This window comes from Eublepharis macularius, chromosome 4, assembly GCF_028583425.1.
Source record: "Eublepharis macularius isolate TG4126 chromosome 4, MPM_Emac_v1.0, whole genome shotgun sequence".
Classification (NCBI taxonomy): domain Eukaryota; kingdom Metazoa; phylum Chordata; class Lepidosauria; order Squamata; family Eublepharidae; genus Eublepharis; species Eublepharis macularius.
In genome coordinates, this window is record NC_072793.1 from 162,854,426 (window position 1) to 162,873,459 (window position 19,034).

The 19,034-nt window shown below is 46.4% G+C and overlaps 2 protein-coding genes across 2 annotated transcripts in view; both read left to right on the plus strand.

Moving 5' to 3' along the window:
- Window positions 1-1,510: 1,510 nt before the first annotated feature.
- On the plus strand, window positions 1,511-6,839 carry NFKBIL1 (NFKB inhibitor like 1). Its single transcript, XM_054977714.1, has 5 exons — window positions 1,511-1,588; window positions 2,228-2,544; window positions 3,809-3,921; window positions 4,015-4,132; window positions 6,250-6,839. Exons 2-5 carry the CDS (start codon window positions 2,256-2,258, stop codon window positions 6,789-6,791), a joined length of 1,062 nt encoding a protein of 353 aa, XP_054833689.1. The 5' UTR covers window positions 1,511-1,588; window positions 2,228-2,255; the 3' UTR covers window positions 6,792-6,839.
- A 983-nt stretch (window positions 6,840-7,822) lies between these two features.
- The window catches only part of LOC129327747 (TNF receptor-associated factor 2-like), a 51,494-nt gene continuing 40,282 nt past the window's right edge, over window positions 7,823-19,034 (plus strand). The window contains exon 1 of the mRNA XM_054976506.1: window positions 7,823-7,964. Within this exon, the coding sequence (XP_054832481.1) occupies window positions 7,823-7,964 (142 nt within the window). The remainder of the gene's footprint in view (window positions 7,965-19,034) is intronic.

Below are 19,034 nucleotides of genomic sequence, written 5' to 3' on the forward strand. Positions count from 1 at the left end.
GTTGGATGGGAGGACAGAGGAGAGAACTGTGTGTAGTGTCATCTAAGGGTTAGAACGTTGCACTAAGAAATCAAAGATCCTTGGCCATAGGAGATTGCTGTGGGATCTGGGGCTGGTCACTTTCTCTCAGCCTCTCTTGCATGTTACATGCCATCAAGTCATTTCTCTAAAACCTGTTATCATCATCAGCCTTGATCAAACTCTTGCAAACTGAAGGCTGTGCCTTCCTCTACTGAGTCAAGCCTAATTTATTTATTTGCATTATTTATTGTCCTCCTTTCTCGCTAAGATTCAAGGCAGATTACATAGTGTAGGTCAATACGGTCAACAGCTGGAGCATTCCATAAATAATACAATAAGGATTGCAGGAAAAAACAGGCAGAAATCTGACACAGCTGAAAATGGTACCAAAGAAACATAAGCAAATTGACATGACCGTTACAAGATGCAGAAACTATGCAGTAGGAGCATATTTACAGCAACAGACGGTACACAGTAGCATAGCCTACAGACAGTCCCTGCCCCTTTCCAATGGATCTCTCTGCACTACTTCCTTATAGCACAGTACTATTACCACTCAGGATTGTTGGGAGGATCAACTGGAAGATGGGAGAGCCTTCCACACTGCCAGGAGCTCCTATTTATTAATATAAATTTTTAATACTGTCCCATTTCTTCAAGGCACAAGGTAGCCTGTGCATTGTTTTCCTCCTCTCTTTCCCCCTCTTCACAAGTCTTCAAACTAGGCTGGCCTGAGAGAGACTGACTAGCTGGCCCATGGCCACGCACTGAGTTTCTTGGTGAGCATCAGATGAGGTCTCTCCAGACCTCATCTGATACCCCCTCTAAATTTTAACTCTGTGTGTGTGTGATTTACAGGAGTGAGTGCTTGCTTGCTCCTTTCCCCCCCGCTTCCCACCCAATCATGGAGGACAAAGCCAGAGCCCTTTGACAATCCAACCCACCCCACCTCTATTAGGATATCCCCTGATCCCCCACATGGATGGAGCGGAGGTGGAAACATTTGGGCTGGAGCCTGCTTTTGAACCAAAGCATGCAAAACACTGAAATTCATTCTTTCTTCCAGTGCACCAGTAATTTCCACTGATTCTCCAGAAGTTTTTTGATTGTTGTAAATAGTAATAGTTTGAACATCTACACTCCTTTTTTCCCTGCTGTTTCTATTCGAGCTTCGTCTCCTTTCTACCATGTGATCGAAAGGAAAGCCACCCGAGCCAGCCCCTCCCTCTCCCCCTTCCTTGTATTTACATAGCTCCTTCCAGCGTTTCGCATACACGACCTCATTAATCCTTACAACAGCCCTGCAAGAGTGAGAACGACCGGGTGCCCTCTCTCCGTCAGTCCCGGATAGTAAATTTCCTTTCTGGTCCTAGCTCAGATTTCCTACTCGAGCCCTAAAACGTAGGGCGCAAAGTATGGGCAAAGGGGAAAAAACCGCTCAATTTTAGATAGCCAAATGAAGTCATATCCGCCCTCAACTGCGGTTGCTCTTTTTTTCCTCTTCCCCTATGAAAATCGCAGAGATCAACATAGATGTGCGCTATTCTGCGTGGAAAAGCTTGATAAGGTAATAATGAAGAAGATTGAAGAAGAGTTTTGGGGAGAGGAAGGATCTTGGAGCGGTTAGCAAGAGAAGGAGGGAGATGTTGTTATATTATTGTTATTTAGTACATATTTTTAAAAGTCCCATCTTCCTTCAAGAAGTTCAAGGCAGTTAGCGTGGCTCTTCTCTCCATTTTATCCTCACGGCAACCCTGTGAGGTAGATTACGGTGGGAAAGAGTGACGGGCCAGCTTCATGACGGTGTAGGGATTCAGAGCTGGATTTCCCAGATTTCTAGTCTGGTTCTCTATAATCACTACAGTGGCTCTCTGACTGGTTGGGCTATATGGGAGAAGAGTAATAAGCAGAAAGTAATAAATACAGAAAACACAGGCTGTGAGTCCTGGACAGGAGGGAACAAAGGATTCTGGAGGATTGTGGAAGTAGATAGTAGGCCAAAAAATAGTAAGACAGGGAGCTTAGCTGATTTAAGGCGATCCCTGGTGGGGTTTTCATGGCAAGAGACTAACAGAGGTGGTTTGTCATTGCCTGCCTCTGCAACCCTGGTCTTCATTGGAGGTAGATAGGTAGGGTATTGGTAGAGGGAAGGGTGAGCAAACTGGGATTTGCCAGAATTGGTGCCAAACTTGTATCTTCCCCACAGCCTTTCCAAATCCAGCCATTCAGACTAAATGCCTATCCCCATGGCATCAGGGTATCAGCGTCGCTTGTGGCGCTACATAGATGCAGGTCACCGTCGCAAGCTGCGCAGGCTCCTGCGACGACACAGGCAAGCACTGAACCTGAGTGAGACTGTGGGGCACAAAAATCGCACCCCCCTGCATCGATCCTGTGCCCGACAGGACCACAGAACTGCCATCCTCTTGATGAAGTATGGAGCGGATCCTTTCCTTCTGGATCAGCGTGGAGACACAGCTCTACATGTGGCTGCCCGGCAAGCTGCACGCAAGGGAGGCACTGGTGAGACATGATATTGGAATAGCACCTAAATGGACATGTAGACATGTGAATGCCTCAAGCTTTCTGCACTACTGGAGATCTGTGATCATTTGCACTGGGTGGTGAAAAGGAGGATCCCTATCCCTCCTATTGGTCCGTGTTTGGTGGCATGTCCCCCACATAGAGATGGCTTCCTGGTCTGTCACACTTATGTGGGGTGGGCAGGTGTGGTTCATCAGCTTGGCTGCTGCAGACCTTTACAACCTGGGAGCTCCCAGGCTTGAGTGGAGTTCTGGTCATGAGGTCCCTCTTCCTTACCCTTCCAAGAGGAAGGTCAATGTAGAAATCTTAGCCAATGAAAAAGATCAGAGCCTCAATACAAACATTACAAAAAGAAGAAACGGAGGCAAAGGAAAGGTATAAACACATACAAAGTAAGAGGAAAAATTGGTGTAGTGAATATCATGTACAGGAGATATTAAAGCACAATAAGATTCTGAATTGTATACTCATTCGGGACCTTTCTCAGATCTATACAAGTACTTTCCCAGTATTAATGCTGGAGTATCCTTGACTGTAGGACATGAATTACTAAGGGAAGCTACTAAATTCCAATCCGGGTTGAAAATCTGAATGTATTGGTGATATCTCAACTTTCCTAACATGTTTGTGCTTTTTCCGAAGCCCCTCTCCAATTTTTTTCTAGAACATTACTATTTCTAGAGGGGGTAGCTACATTAGTCTGTTGTCACAGAACAAAACAGAAATCCAAGGACACCTTAAAGACAAACTGCATTTATTCTAACATGATTTAATGAGTCAGAGCTTCAGGTGCAATGGAAAGAGAGAAAATCATTTTCCTCATATTTATCCAGAAAATTACTGAAGAGGAGGGGAAGCAGGGAAGGAGCTGAGCAAAGAGAAGCCTGGCGGTCATAAATAAGGTGTGATTCTCTATGCCAGGGACCTGAACAACTTAGGTTGTTATACTTAACAAATGATGAGAGAGGGTAGAGGTTTGCAATGTCCAGAAATTGTGCTAGGTTGGCTGGAGTGGGCTCTAGCCCGCAAAAGTTTGTGTGTCAATAAATCTATTAGACTTTAAGGCACCACTTTTTCGTTTTTTCTTTCTAGGAAATTGTCATGAATTAAGTTGGCTAGCAAATATTAGGCCCCGCTTAGTTAAAATGTTTGCTTTTTTAATTCAAAGAGTTATAAAAGCTATCTGCTTTTAGTGACAGAGGTCACTAAGAGGCATCATGACTCTTGTTCTTTTCCCCCTTAGTGTATGAAGACCTGTTTGTTCCTTTGCGAAATCAGTGCCCCTCTGCCATGAGCATCAGAAACAGAGATGGAAAGACACCAGGGGACCTTTTGGGACAGACAGAAGACAAATGGGTATAAGTACGGCTTGGCAGGAAAGAATGTGCCTGATCGGGTTGGATTTGGGGTGCTCTTTCCAAAACTTGCCAATCCTGTCCTTTCCCACAGTGCCCTCAGGAGATGTTTGAGGATGGTGAGATGGACCTTGAGGCGGAGAGAGAGTGGAACCGCAAACTCCTCGGTGAATGTGAAGACGAATATCAGGAGACCTGGTGGCGGTATGAAGGTGAAGAAGAGTGTTTCTTATATTTGAGGTTCCCATAGACTGTATTCAGCTATAGCAACAGAGCCGTGAAGCTGCCAACTCAGTTGCCAACTCAGTCAGTATTGTCTGCTCTGACTGGCAGCCTTCTCCAGGGTCCCAGGCGGAGGCCTTTCACATCACCTGCTACCTGGTCCTTTTAATTGGCAATGCCAGGGATTTGACATGGGACCTTCTGCACGCAAAGCAAACGCTCTGCCACTGATCCATACCCCCCCTCCCTAATCGTAGTGGGAACAAGCCTTGGATCCGCTTGGGCTCAAGTGCTCAAGCCTGGTTTTGAGCCTGATTCATAGACAAGAAACAGACCACAATTAGGGGTTAGTGGTTCAAATAGAATGGCAAGCAGTGGTTTGTGACAAACCAGGAAGTCGTCTGCTTGCCAGCCTATACGATTGGAAGAACGAGTGTTCAAACCAGAGGACTTCCAGAGCTGATTCCCATAACAACTATGTTTTGTCTGAATGCAGCCACAGGGTGAACTCGGCCACCTTGAGTAGGTATAGCTAGTCACCATGGGCTGTACAAACACCTAGGATTAGCACAGTTTGTGTTTTTCCTTAGCTGTTAATACCAGTTGGATATGCCAAGGTCTGCCAGAGGAAGCTTCTATCATTTTCTTTCCAAACCAAGAGAAGCTTACTTTGTTGTATGTTGAGCTGCCATGAATGGTATAAGAACAGGGCCAGTAATAATCAGCAGCAAGAGCAACAAGCTCCCCTCCCAAAACTAAATGTCCCCATCTTTAGTGGACCATTCAGTTAAACGATGGATCCCCAGAACCCCCTTCCAAAATAGCAGCTGTTAATAGACTTTTGGTCGTGAGTTGGGAGATGCTTCCGTACACGTTGGCCACAAGCATACGGGATCACCTAAAGCAAGCCTTGGGGTCGCAGGCATTCCGGCTGGGTTGAGTGAATTCATAGCTCAGGTGAAACTGGATCCCAAAGCTTCCTGGTTTACACCTGTTAGAAGCAAATGCAGTTTGAGACCTAAGATGTGTGTGTGAAGCTGTGAACCAGAAAGTCCTTGGTTCAGCTCTTATCTCAGCCATGAAACCCGTAGTTGAGACCTTGCAGTATGGGGATGCTAGCTCATCTCACAGGATTGTCCTCGGGTATTATCATCATCATAATACTTGTGAGTGGGAGTTGCCCTGCTGAGACCTACCACGGCCTCAAAAAGACACGGCAGTAGTTGGTGTGTGCCAGACTGTCACTGTACCGGACTGGTGTGTGCTGGACTGTGGCAACAGCCAAAAAAGCTGCTGGCCTTGGCAAGATGGTATGAGCACCAGAGCACATCCTCAGAACCAGAAGAATGGGACTGAACAAGGAAGAGGCCGGGAGCTCTCAGGGCATGCCAGTGCCAGCCAGTGAATGTGTGGCCTGTGCTGGACTACTTAAAGCTGGTCAGAAGGAAGGCTGCTCTCAACTGATTGGCTTACTTAGGTGAGAGGTGGAGAAGTTCGGTGACAGGCAGCCCCCTTTCCTCCTGTTCCGAGGACCTCGAGGGTGGATGGGTGAAAGCTGAGTTGGCTCATGGGAGCTTAACCTGACAGATCTGCTGGACAGCCCCAGTGTAGTCTATTTCTGCTGTTCCACCTCATTGCCGTCTTCATATGGCAATAAAGGGTGAAGCTTGCCTAAGGCCTTGGGTGGGTTTTGAAGCAAGGACTTCCTGGTTCAAAGGTCAATCTTTCAGCTTACGGCACTGCACTCACTTCTAACAAATTCTCACCGTCGCATTTTTTTGGAAAAGCAGAGGGATGTGAAACTGCACTCATAAGCATTTCCCTGGGATGACTCTGAAGGTGGATTTTGTTCAAGATTTGGCAGATTACCTTTCAGGAAAAAAAATCCACATTCACCCCCGGGTCAAATTGGCTAGTGATCTTGAAAGGTCTTTCTGAAACTTGTAATGTTGTTCATTTGCTTTGAATCCTTTGACTTTCAAGCACCACTTCTCTGCCCAAGAGGGGAAAGAACCACATGGTATATATGCTAGAACAGGACAGGTCACATCAAAACGGAGATACTGTACCCTCTTGTATTAACCTCCTTTTTTTTACCCTTTCATAGAGGATTTTTATACTACCAGTCCAGACCCGGAGACCTACGAAGCTTGGGCTGATCGCATAGCTCATGAATATAGCCAGAAACGCAGGCAAACGGAGGACCGTCACCGGCAAAAGCCTAAAAATGAACCCCAAAAGCCCGTCCTGAAGTTGCGGCCTCTCTTAGAAGAGGAGCATCTGCTCTATGAGAAACGTGCCCGAGCCAAAGAAGAAGAACTGAAGGCCGCTAAAAGAGCGCGTTACGAGGAGGGCTGTAGCCAGGTCTTCACCACTGACAGTTCTCATCTTCTGAGATATGCAGACGTTCCCTGGCCATGCCCAACTGGGACTGCTGAGGAAATGGCTGCGGTGGCACTCCATGGTACAGATCCCTCAGACAAAGCAGCCTACCGGCGCTTCCTCCGGCGCCAACAAGCGCTGTGGCATCCGGACAAGTTTCTTCAGCGCTGCGGCACACGCTTAGCTGAGCAGGATCGCCACCGGATCCTGGACACCGTCACTGCATTATCCCAGGCTTTCAACCGGCTAGCTGAGGCAGCCAGGTGATGCTTTGCTGTCAGTCTCTTGTAGGTTAATAAAGTTTTGTCTTTTTGAGAGTGTGGAAAGAATGGATTATTGGGTAGGAAGAGCTCTGCCAATAAAAACTGGTTTCTCTGTGGGTTTCTTTGGATTGGCCCCAGCAAAGTGTGGGATCATGCTTGTGGCCGATGTGACAATATCACTTCAGGAAGTAATATCATCACGCCCCCCCCCCCATGAGCATGCACGCCACACGTGTTTTAAGGAGCCCGCTGGTGGCAGATGACCTCTGGTGGGTTAGCCACCTTCTGCCGATTGCTGGTGGAACGGTGGGCAACGGGGTAAATTTCCAGGAGTTTACCTGCCATTAGCAGGCACCTAGGAACCCCATTGCCTACAGGCCTGGAGAATAACAATAATAACAACAACAACATTTGATTTATATAGCACCGTTCAGGACGACTTAACACCCACTCAAAGCGGTTTACAAAGTATGCCATTATTATTATCACAAGAAACAACCTGTGAGGTGGTTGGGGCTGAGAGAGTTCCTAGAAGCTGTGACTGACCCAAGGTCACCCAGCTGGCTTCAAGTGGAGGAGTGGGGAATCAAACCCAGTTCTCCAGATTAGAGTCCTGCGCTCTTAACCACTACACTCCAAAAAAGTCCTGTCCCTTTAATAGAAGTTTAATGTGTGGAAATGAGCATTTGAAGCTTTTCATTGCTGGGATCTGAATGGCATCACCTGATAAATATTATCCAATTAAGTTTCTATTTCAGATTTTTCTGAAGGCCAGTTGCCAACCTTATCCATGTTCTGGAGGAAGAGGGTGAAAAATAACGGCAGTCTGTTGCCACCTTGATGCCAGAAATGATGTCATCATGTCACCAGAGCACATGAGCATGGGCACGCATGCAAACACAGGAGTCCCCCCACCGTCTCTTCCTTCCAAGGGCAACTTGGCAACGCTGTTGGGGAGCCTATTTGGGTAGAAAGTCAGCAAGCAAGTGCTTTAAATATAAATACATAAATAATGAAACAAAGATGGTAGTCGGGATGTATTTCCTCTTTGACCCACTATGCGGCAAGCTTGAGCAACCCAGCACTGTGGAAGTCCCTTCTAACATTCCTGTGTCCCTGGATGTCCAAGCAACTTCAGTAGGCTTCCCAAGCATGCAGCAGACCCCTCGGATGGCAGGTATTGATAGACAGAGAATGGGAAGGTTGTCTGTTCATGAAAGTTTTGTTTGTGCTTTTACAGCAGGTGTGGTCACCCAACCTCTGTTTCTCTTTCTACTTCACAAATATCCCTTTTCCCAGAGGTGTTCTTGCACAGCTCCTGTATATTTCCTTGACGCTTGTGTAGAAAGAGTTTCCAGTGGACTGAGTCCTTGGGCAGGAAGGCTGCCAGGTACTGTTCTGAGAACTTGCTCTTTGAGGCAAGCCAAGTTATCCCTGGTGGACTGAAAGGAAACAGCAACTCTTCCTTATAACCTGAAAGCTTATTTTTAATGTGCACAAGCTCTGGGAGTTTCCTCACACAGAAGCACAGAACAAATCGCCTCATATCCTTTTATACTTTTTACATAAAAAAGTGGGAACAAGGAAGCAATAGAAACATTGCAAAACGACAATCTCCTTATATGGGAGAATTGATAGTTGTCTCAATATTGCCAGTACACCGTTGGCCCCTGGTGTATGTGACCTCCTCGCTTTGAGCTTATGGCTCCACTCTTGACCTCCGTCAGGACCTTAGTCTGATTTCCCAAGACACTCCCTCCGGTAGGGGCAGGGGATCCCCCGTTCCCAGCCTTTGCCCCCCACCGCCACTTACCTGACTGGCAGGGGGGCAAGCCCAGGAAATGGACCCAGGAGGCAAAAAACCTCCCAAGCCAGCGCACAGCAGGCACACATCTAGAGGTGCTGTCATTGCCTCTGGCAGGGGGATGCTCCCATGCTTCACATTTGCCCAAATTGGCCCTCTGAAGCACAGCAAGATGCCCACTCCCGGGTGCAATGATGTCACTTCCAGAATTGACATCATCGTGCCTATCTGGGAGCACGTGTGCGTGCAGGAGGGGATCCATAAGGTAAGTGCCAGTTTCCCCCACTCCCGCTGAGAGGGTAAGGGGACCTGGCAACCCTATTGGGCGAGCCTGTTGTGTCCTTGCTTGGTTGCTATTAATAAGGCTTCAACTTTGTTAACTGTGAAACTGCTTAAAATCACAGTAGGAAAATTTGTGGCATTATTCAGAGTGACAAAAGAGACCAGACATATCTAGGGTTGCCCTCTCTGAGTCAGGAAATTCCAGGAGATTGAGGAAGGCAGAGTTTGGGGAGGGGATGGAGCTCAGAGGGTATGATGCCAAAGAAACTTATCCCTACAGTTGGAGATCTGTTGTAATTCTGGGAGAACTTGTAGGCTCCATAGGGAGGTTGGAACCTTAATAGAGTTGCCAACCCCCAGGTGGGACCTGGAGATTCTCCAGAATTACAATTGTTCTCCAACTGCAGGGATCCTTTGGCATCACACCCAGGCCACAGAGATCAGTTACCCTGGAGAAAATGGATGCTTTGGAGGGTAGACTTTATAGCATTATATTCCCCCTAAACCCTAGACTGATTTTATTATGGCTGTAAATTTGTTCAACAAATCTTAAAGCCATGAATTGAATTTTCGTCCATAGACCAATCTACCTGGTGCCTAACCTGGCCTAGTCTGGCACTCAGAGCATAGAGCTCCCCACGCACTTGTGTTTGCCACATGGATGCTCAATATTGTGCGAGTTGAGAAGTCCTATCATGTTTATTGGACCTTAAATCACGCAAGTATGTGCAGAATCGTAGACACATGTAGCTGTAAGGGACCCCAAGGGTAATTTAGTTCTACTCCCTGCACAATGAAGGAAAATCACAGCTACTTCCCCCCACCCAGAGACCCCTGCTGTAGCCCAGAGGAAAGCAAAAGGCCTCCAGGATTCCTGGCCAATGGAGGAAAATTCCTTCCTGACCTCAAAGTGGTGACCGGCATTACCCTGGGCACATAAGAAAGGACAGCACTGGCTCATCCCTTCCTGCCTCCTCTTTCGATCTGCCTCAGTTCTCACCATGAAATCAGCATTGCTGACAGATAGCTATCTACCTTCTGCTTAAAAATGCCCCCGTCTCCTGAAGGAGCCTGTTCCACTGAGGAACCGCTCTAACCATCAGGAAGTTCTTCCTAAAGTTTAGCCGAAAACTGTCTTAGTTTAATTTTAACCTTTTGTTTCTGGGCCAACAATCTGGAGCAACAGAAAACAACTCCACTCCACCCTCTATGTGACAGCTCTTCAAATACTTGAAGAGGGCTATTGTATCACCTCTCAGTCATCTCTCCAGGCTAAACATGCCTAACTCGTTCAACCTTTCCTCATAGGACTTGGTCTCCAGACACTTCACCGTCTTTGTTTCCCTTCTTTGGACACATTCCAGCTTGTCAACATCCTTCTTAAACTGTGGCACCCCAAACTGAACACAGTACTCCAAGAGAGGTCTAACCAGAGCAAAGTGATACCTTCAGTGAAACCGTTTCAGAACTAGAATGTCATTGGGATGTCCTCCCATGGGAAGCTTACTGAAGTCAGCATGAGCTGTGTGCGCCAAGTTTGCCTGGGAAGACAAGTACGCAAAGCTTCTTTGCTTAGCAGCCAGTCCTTTCTTCCCTCCATCATCTGAACCACTTATGCCAGGAACTCTGAATACCAGTTAAAGGACCACCACACACAATTCAAGACCTATATTGTGTCCCAGAATGCTTTGCAACCCCACCTCTGGGCACCCACATATCCTGCTGACTGCCAGGCTAATATTTCTGGGTCCAAAGATTTTATTTACTTCATTTATACCCTGCCTTTCCCCTCCAATGAGGAGGACCCAAAGCAGCGTATATCATTCCCCTCTCCTCTCTTTTATCTTCACAACAACCCTGTGTGGAAGGTCTGACCGAGAATGTGTGACTGGCCCAAGGCTGTACAGCAAGCTCTGGTGGCAGAGCAGGGATTCAAACTTGGATTTCCCAGAACTTAGCCTGGAGCTTTAACCACCACACCACACTGGATCTGGGTGAAGACTATAAAATTGAAGAATGGTTTGAAACAGCTTTAATACGAACAATAACTAAACAACTTGTACAGCAATCTCTTAGGCTTGTTCCAGAACAAAGTAAAGTCATGTAATCTTAGGGCAAATTAGCAGTTATGGGGCAAACTAGCAATTCCTTAACACTATAAAATATAAGGGAACATCTTCAAATTGTAAATTCTATCACTACAGCCAGCCCAGAGGGAGCAAGCCAAGGCAGGGGTGGGTCTGATGTCCTTTCCCTCTCTGTCTCCTTTTAGAGATCACCTTGCAAGATCAAAGCTCCATTGCCATCTGGGAGAATCGCACCTGGTTCGAAGCTGCTGCTGCCCTGCCATAGCAGAGGCTAGCTGTTGGCTGGGAGGGTTGCACAGCAGCAGGGGGGGAAGGCTTGGTTGGAATTGCACCGTCATGGACTGAGGGGCTATTGGGTTTGGGCTGATGGGAGCGCTGAGGAGGAGCCTCAGACATGAGGGGGCAGGGGAGCCGAATGATCCCCTCTGGGGCAACTGTGGAGTGGGAACAGGCACAGGAGAGGAAGTAACATGGGGAGATGAATGTTGTGAGCAGAAGATGTATTAAATGTGCAAATAGAGCCCTTTCTATCATCCCAACTTATTTGTGGTTAGGGTGACCAACTGCAGGTTGGGAAATTCTTGGAGATTTAGGAGTTGAGCCTGGGGAGGTGGGGCTGGAAGAGGAGAGGGACCTCAGTGGGATATACTGCCATTAGAATCCATTATTCAAAGCAGCCATTTTCTCCAGGGGAACTAAACTGTATTATCTGGAGTTTAGTTGCAATTCTGGGAGATTTCCAGGACTCACCTGTGCCTAGGGTTGCCAGGTTCCCTTACTCTCCCAGTGGGAGGGGGGACCTGTCACTCAGCTTTTTGTGGCTCCTTGCACACACGCAAAGCACACATGCACTCCCACGGCTGCAGGAAGTGATGTCACCATGCAGACACAGCAGTGCACTTCACAGCAGGCTAACTGGGGCCTCAAATGGACCCGGTTCAGACTATTTGGACCCCAAATTGATCCACTGAGAAGCACAGGAGCACTCTCAGGGCAGCTCAATGATGTCACTCCCAGATGTGATGTCATTGCACTGCCCTGGAAGTGCACCTGGGAGGCCTGTCCCCTGCCTTTCCCCACTGCTGGCCAGGTGAGCGGTGGCAGAAGGTGGGAGTGGGGGATCCCCTGCCCCTGCTGGGGGATCTGGTATTCCTATCTGGGACCAGCCTTCTCTTCACCTCATTCCTGTTTTGTCTGCTAATGTGGATTAAATAATAATAATGTGGATTAAATAATAATGATGTGGATTAAATAATAAGCCCCCTCAACAAGGACTTTGTCAGAGTTTTGATGTTCCAAAAATTCTGCTTTGTCAAGAGGAGACTTGGATTTATAGATTTAAAATTTTAATGCCCTATGGACTTGATACAAATATGGATTTGTCATGTTATATATAGGAGTTACTTCTTTAAGACCATAATGTGTTTCTATTGCAATTGTTATAGGTTGCATTAGGAGATATTGTTATATTAAGGATTTTTTAAAATGTATTGAATGGTTGAGGTAATGTTATGTTGTGACCTGTATCTTTAAGGATGTGGTAGTTTCACACACAGCTACATGGAATTATGGTGGATAGTTTTTCTTAAGAAGGGAATGTTGCCAGTAGAGAGTATTTTGCTGGCAAATATTAGGCTTTTTACCTGATTGAGGAAAGGCTATCAGACTGGCGTGCTTCCAAGGTAAGTGTTGTACTGTAGATAAGAGGTAAGTTTAAAATAACACAGCATACGTTTCTTTGGAATACTAAGATTCCATTAAGCTCCGTGGTATCCCTTGTGTTGTAATGATTTGGTTAATTGCAGGGAGGTAACTTCTGGGGAAGATTCATTAAGAATAACTTTTGAGGAAAGTCAATTATGAAACAGGCTTACATGTAGATGCTCGTCTACAACTTATTATAGAAGCTGTTCAACTACGTCACAAGGATGAGACTATTCTAATAATTGTGACACAGAGTGACATTATTGGCTGTGATTCTTTTTTGTCATCTATGTAATATGTAACAATCATCAGAGCTTTTTTTCAGCTGGAACGCGGCGGAATGGAGTTCCGGAACCTCTTGAAAATGGTCACATGGCTGGTGGCCCCGCCCCCTGACCTCCAGACAGAGGGGAGTTTAGATTGCCCTCCGCACTAAGGGCGCGGAGGGCAATCTAAACTCCCCTCTGTCTGGAGATCGGGGGGAGGGGCCACCAGCCATGTGACCATTTTCTCCGAGGGCAACCCACTGAGTTCCACCACCTCTTTTCCCAGAAAAAAAGCCCTGACAATCATAGTATAAAACATAGCAGCCATAAATCACAGTGACTGCTTGTTTTTGAGTCTGTATATTTTTGGGCACAGCTGGCAGTGAAGCAGTTGACAATTGGCTGAGCTGGTGTGATTGCACAGAATGGTCATGAACATTCCAGTTAGGGCAGCCAACACAGAAGTGGGGTTGGAGTTTTCCCAGAATTACAACTGATTTGCAGATGAGAGATCGGTTCTGTTAGAGTAAATGGCTGCATTGGAGAGCAGACTCTATGGAACTATACCCTGATGAACTCCCTCTCCTCCCCAAACACCACATTCCCCAGGCTCAATCTTCAGGAATTTCGCAACCTGGATCCACTGTAAGCAGTCCACCTAGCTCCCCACTGTCTAATATGTGCTTGATCATAAGCCCTATGTGCTCTGCAAACTGCAATAACCAGCCACCCGATAAGATGAGGCATTGCTAGCTCCCGCCTGGGAGAACTGAAATGCGAATAATGCCAAGAGATTAGACAGGATTGGCTTCTGCCCCTCCAGATGTGAACATGCAAGATCCTTGAACAAGAAAGGCGCCTGAGTGATTTCCTTTTCAATATCCCTTGGACATTCCTTCCCCTTTTATCCCTTTGATAAATAGCCCCACGATAATCCTGTCCAGCAATCGAGAGCTATCAACCATCTCTGAAAAAGTTTTACTCCTTCTTGGGAATCTAAATTTCAACGCCCATCATCCATACCCAGAGACACTTAGAGCCTTGCTACAAGTGATATTTTACACGTGACGGATAAAGGATCATTTTCGCAAGTCTTTCTGGGAACTGAAGTTCCTCTTCCCCCACCGCTTTTCCTTCTGTTCCTTCCCCTCGCTGCCTGAAGAGACAGAGAGAGCCTAGGGTAACATCAGCTTTTGCAAATCGTCTTGCTGGTGGGGGGGGAGGTGGAATGCTCCGGAGAAAGCTGAGAAAGTTGCAGCTGCCTGCCCCAAAGATCATTGAGAGCAGGCTTGTGACTGGAGGAACGATTTGCAAAAGTTGCTGTTGCCGCAGGCTTTCTCTGTCTCTTCAGGCAGCGAGGGGAAGGAACAGAAAGAAAAGGGGTGGGGGAGAGGAACTTCAGTTCCCAGAAAGACTTGCAAAAATGATCCTTTATCCTTCACGTGTAAAATGTCACTTGTAGCAAGGCTCTCAGTGTAAGCTACAGGTTTATTGCCCAGCACCAGAATAATCAATCGCTTCCTTTTGTCACATCCCGGAATGCCAATCAAAGTTATTTAATCCTTTTGTACATCCCAGGAGACACACATCAAGGTCTTTTGTTCAGGGACTGATCTACCCCAGGGTCTGTTTTGCCCAATAAATATTTGGGCTTTGCCCCAACCAAAGTATCCGTACTTACTTGGATCCACATGCTTCCATGCAATGCAGGTCGTTCACTCCTTTCTCTGTGGACTTCTCTACTCCTCTGATAGGTAATTATTACCCAAAGCCTATAGCTACTCCCCATTTCCTTTCTGTTATTCTCTAGGACTCTTAAGTGTGTATGATTTATGCATTTAGCTATCTGTGTGAGACTTTTCCTCTTCAATAAAAAATACCTTTGTTTTGGAAGAACACCCGTCTCGTTCGCATCCTCGGGGAGGGGACCTGGTAAAAACTGGTAGAGGATCCCACTTGTTACCGCATCTTGCTAAGCCTTCTCCTTGTCTGCTAATTCCCCCTACTCACAAGGAGACACATCTAGGTAACACCACCTGCTCATGAAACAAAGATGTAAGAGTGCTTGAAATCTATCTGCAGCTTTTGTGAGGTTGTCAGTCTGGGATTAAATCCGCACACAGGTATTAGGTTCAGGGTGAGGACTGGGAAGAAGTCCAAAAAATAGCTATTAAAACATTTGGTAAAGTCTGTAGCAAAAGGCTGGTTTACATCACCTTTAAAGTGTATTAGGAAAATCAAAAAGAGTCCAGTAGCACCTTTAAGACTAACCAATTTTATTGTAGCATAAGCTTTCGAGAATCACAGTTCTCTTCGTCAGATGCATCTGACGAAGAGAACTGTGATTCTCGAAAGCTTATGCTACAATAAAATTGGTTAGTCTTTTTTTTTTATAAATTTTTTTATTTTTCATAACTACAAAACACTACAGACTATCACAAGGAAAGGGGAGAGGGAAGGGACAAAGGGGAGTGGAAAAAGAAAAGGGGGGGGAATGAACTACAAACACTAAACACTACACTTCAATGTTTCCCTTCATACTGTCATAATACAAAAATAGCTCCATAGAATAATGATGGAGTGGTTAATCATACAGAGAATAAACATTTCAAAATCTGATTAAACTTTCCTCCCCCTTCTAGGTCCCGGACGCAATTCTCTCTGTGCAACTGCTGTTGCGATGCTCTCCTCCTCCTCCCCCCCCTCCGGCTCCTCCTTTTCTTCTTTCTTGGTGCAGCAGAGTTCTGGGTTTTTATTCTCAAAATCCTTTAGTTGATCTTCTGATAATATCTTATAGGCCTGATCTTTATATCTGAACCATATTCCTTCCGGGAATAACCATTTGTACTTTATTCCATGGTCCCTCAGAAGAGCTGCAAACTTTTTATATTTAAAACGCCGTTTCCGGACTAGAAATGGAACGTCCTTCAAAATCTTGACTTTCAAACCCATAAAGTCCAAATCCGCATTGTATGAGTTATATAGGATGGTGTCCCGAATCTTTTTAGATGAAAAGTCAATAATGATCTCACGAGGCAACTGTCGCTTTGTTGCATATTTTGAAGAAGCCCGACGGACCTCCAAAATGGCGCTTTTAACCTCTTCTTTAGTCGTCCTCGCGGGTGTCGCCAGTAGTTCCGAGACCAAATCCCACAGATCCTCATTTTCCTCCTCTCTCACGTTTTGGAGACGCAAAATTGTCTGCGTTCGTTCCACCTGTAGCCCGATCAGCTGGTTCTCCACCAACTTCAGCTCCTTTTTTGTAGCCTTCACAAGTGACGCACTTTCCAGAGCAGACTTTTCTGCCCCCCCCTGCTGCTGCCTTAATGGTTTTCACCTCGCTTTCAATTAAGCCCACCCTTTGATCAGTTTCGTTCAGCTTGTCAACAAAGGGTTTTATGGCTTCCACCACCGCCCTGCGCACCAACTCTTCGAGCGACTCCCCCTTCAAGGTAGCCGAGATTGACTTACCGAGAGCGGGACTTTGCTTCTTTGCTGCCATTTGGGGGGGGGCGCCAACAAAATTCTGGAACTCAACGAAGGGGAAGAGCGAGTCTTCTTCAGATCAACCTCTCCTTCACAAACGCTTGTAGAACAGAAGGGATTCGCTTGTTTACAGGCTTCCGCCTGTTTCTTTTACTTGCCGTTTCTCGTTGCCCGGCGGCACTCGAGGCGCCGCGCACATCTGCCGGCCTCCATAGGGACAAACGGGCAATTCCCCCCCCGCATTGATTTCGGGGAGTTCTTCCCGCCGCGTCCCGGACCCTGGCTCCCTCCCTGGGAGTCCTGGGGGCTAATCCTTGCGGATCAGCCGCCCGGTCAGGGTGCCCGGTCGTTTCCTCCCGGACCAGCCGAGAGGAGCGTCCGGCATGGCTGAGAAAACGATGGCTGAGAAAAAAAAAAATTGGTTAGTCTTAAAGGTGCTACTGGACTCTTTTTGATTTTGCTACTACAGACTAACACGGCTAACTCCTCTGAAAGTGTATTAGGATGTGGATAGGGGGGGTCTTACAATTGTCTTTTGAACTCATTCCCCTTCTGATTTGAAGGGGTCATTACAGAGGGAATAGTGATATTATTCGAACACAGTATAAGGTGCTTTAAACACCTTACAAACTAAGAACTGACATTTGTGGAAGATTTAGGCCACTTCCACACAGGGTTGCCCCAGGTTCAATGCTGTTGAGAAGCATGTTTTCCCCCTCCCTTGCTTCTCAACACCATCATGGTGATCATGCCCACATGCATCCCTTGGGTTTTCCTGGCTTTCCCCCAATCTTTCCCAAACCTGCTCTGCTGTGAAGTTTGGGAAAGATTGCAGCAAAGCTTGGGGTGGATGTTGTGTAGGTGGGAAACTTTGGATTTTCCCCTCTACTGCCAAACGACAGCAATTTCCCCCACAGTGGCCATCGCCTCCCTGCCACTGGTGGGTTCTTTATGGTTTCTTTAACTGGAAATCGTATGTCATTGTATCAATATAATATACAGTCTCTCCAAATTCCCAACCTCCATGTTTTAAAAACAGTAAGTCTCTGGCCTCTTTTGCTGTAGAGATATGCCTTTCCCCTTATATCTCCACAATGAAAGGTGCTAGAGATTTGCATTTTTAAAAATGAAAGCTAAGAATTCAGAGAGCCTGATATGCATATCGTTACGTTATATCAATGTAATGATATTCAGTTGCCAGTTTAAAAAAACTAAAAAGGCCATGGTGGTACAGAAATGGGAAGGGTGGTTTCAGGGGACTGGGGCAAGGAACTATGGAGAAACCTACCATGTGGAAGCCTTGTTTCTACTGCATTGCATTGGTAGCTATGGGGAAATTACCCATGCCTGTCTCTGTGTGGGAAACATCTTAATTGTGTATCTATGAATCATTTATTTCACTCTTCTTCCAAGGAACTTATGGCGATATATGTGGCGTCTCCCATTTTTCCTGTGATGTGAGGCTGAAGGAGAATGATAGACCTAGAGTCACCAGTGAGCTTCATGGCTGAGGGCCAAACTAGACCATACTTCATCCCCAAGCCCATCAATGCAATTTTAGTGCTTGGTTTTTGACTTTTCAAAGTACTGTAAAGCCTCATCCTGCTGGGAGTGCAGTGCAGGGGGATTAGGGGCTCCTGCCTCTCCCCATTTTCAAAAGCCAACACAGCAGCCTCCCTTCCTCCAAACCATGGCTGCTACCCGAAGGGGATGAAGGACGGCTGCTGGACCTGCAATAAGAGCTCAGGTGACCAACTTTTTTCCTACTCATCGTTCAATCTGGTAAAACAATCTGTCAGGTAATCCCCGTGGAAGGAAATGTGGCCAGATGATTCATCCAGTGGCCAGAGAAGAACCTATGGGAAAAGGATGGTCTGTGGCACCAACTGTGCCGCTACAAAAGTTTTATCACACAGCAACAGGAAAAGGCATTTGTGAAACACTTGCACTCAATACCATGAAAAATTCCCTCGGCAGGAGTCAGGGGGTAATCATTCATGACTTCTGTTCCTCTTTTTTCATTTTTCAGGGTTGTTTGCCATTTTATCTCTTGTCCTTCTTGGTTGCCACTTAAAATCAACTTAAGGTATGCTGCAGGATCAGAGTCCTTTTAATCCAGGCTTCTGCGCACAACAACAACAACAACAACATTTGCTTTATATACCACCCTTCAGGGCAGCTTAACACCCACTCAGAGCGGTTTACAAAGCATGTTATTATCATCCCCACAACAAACACCCATGGAGTGGGTGGGGCTGAGAGAGCTCTGGGAAGCTGTGACTGACCCAAGGTCCCCCAGCTGGCTTCAAGTGGAGGCATGTGAGGATGTGAGGATGGTGTTGCACATACAAACAGGACAAGTGCAGCCCACCCACTTCCGGGCCTCTGGTCTGTGTACAGGGAGCTCTATTTTAAAAATACTAAGTTGTGGTGATTAGATGCTTGGGCTAGTTTTGTTTATTTAGAACATGTTTAGCCCACCTTTTCTGCAATGAAGGAGCCAAGGCAACTAACAATGATTGCCAAAAACAAGCACCTGTGAAACTGAATCATATATTTATGAATTTATATAAACCAGATGTGATTTATGCATTGCATGCACTTGGAAACTGAATAAT

What these genes read in the sequence shown, in the direction of transcription:
- NFKBIL1 (XM_054977714.1), top strand. Translation starts at nt 2,256, where the DNA reads ATGCCTATCCCCATGGCATCAGGGTATCAGCGTCGCTTGTGGCGCTAC. An exon ending in TGCACGCAAGGGAGGCACTG is followed by an intron (nt 2,545 to 3,808) that starts GTGAGACATGAT and finishes TTTCCCCCTTAG; the next exon opens with TGTATGAAGACCTGTTTGTT. An exon ending in GACAGACAGAAGACAAATGG is followed by an intron (nt 3,922 to 4,014) that starts GTATAAGTACGG and finishes CCTTTCCCACAG; the next exon opens with TGCCCTCAGGAGATGTTTGA.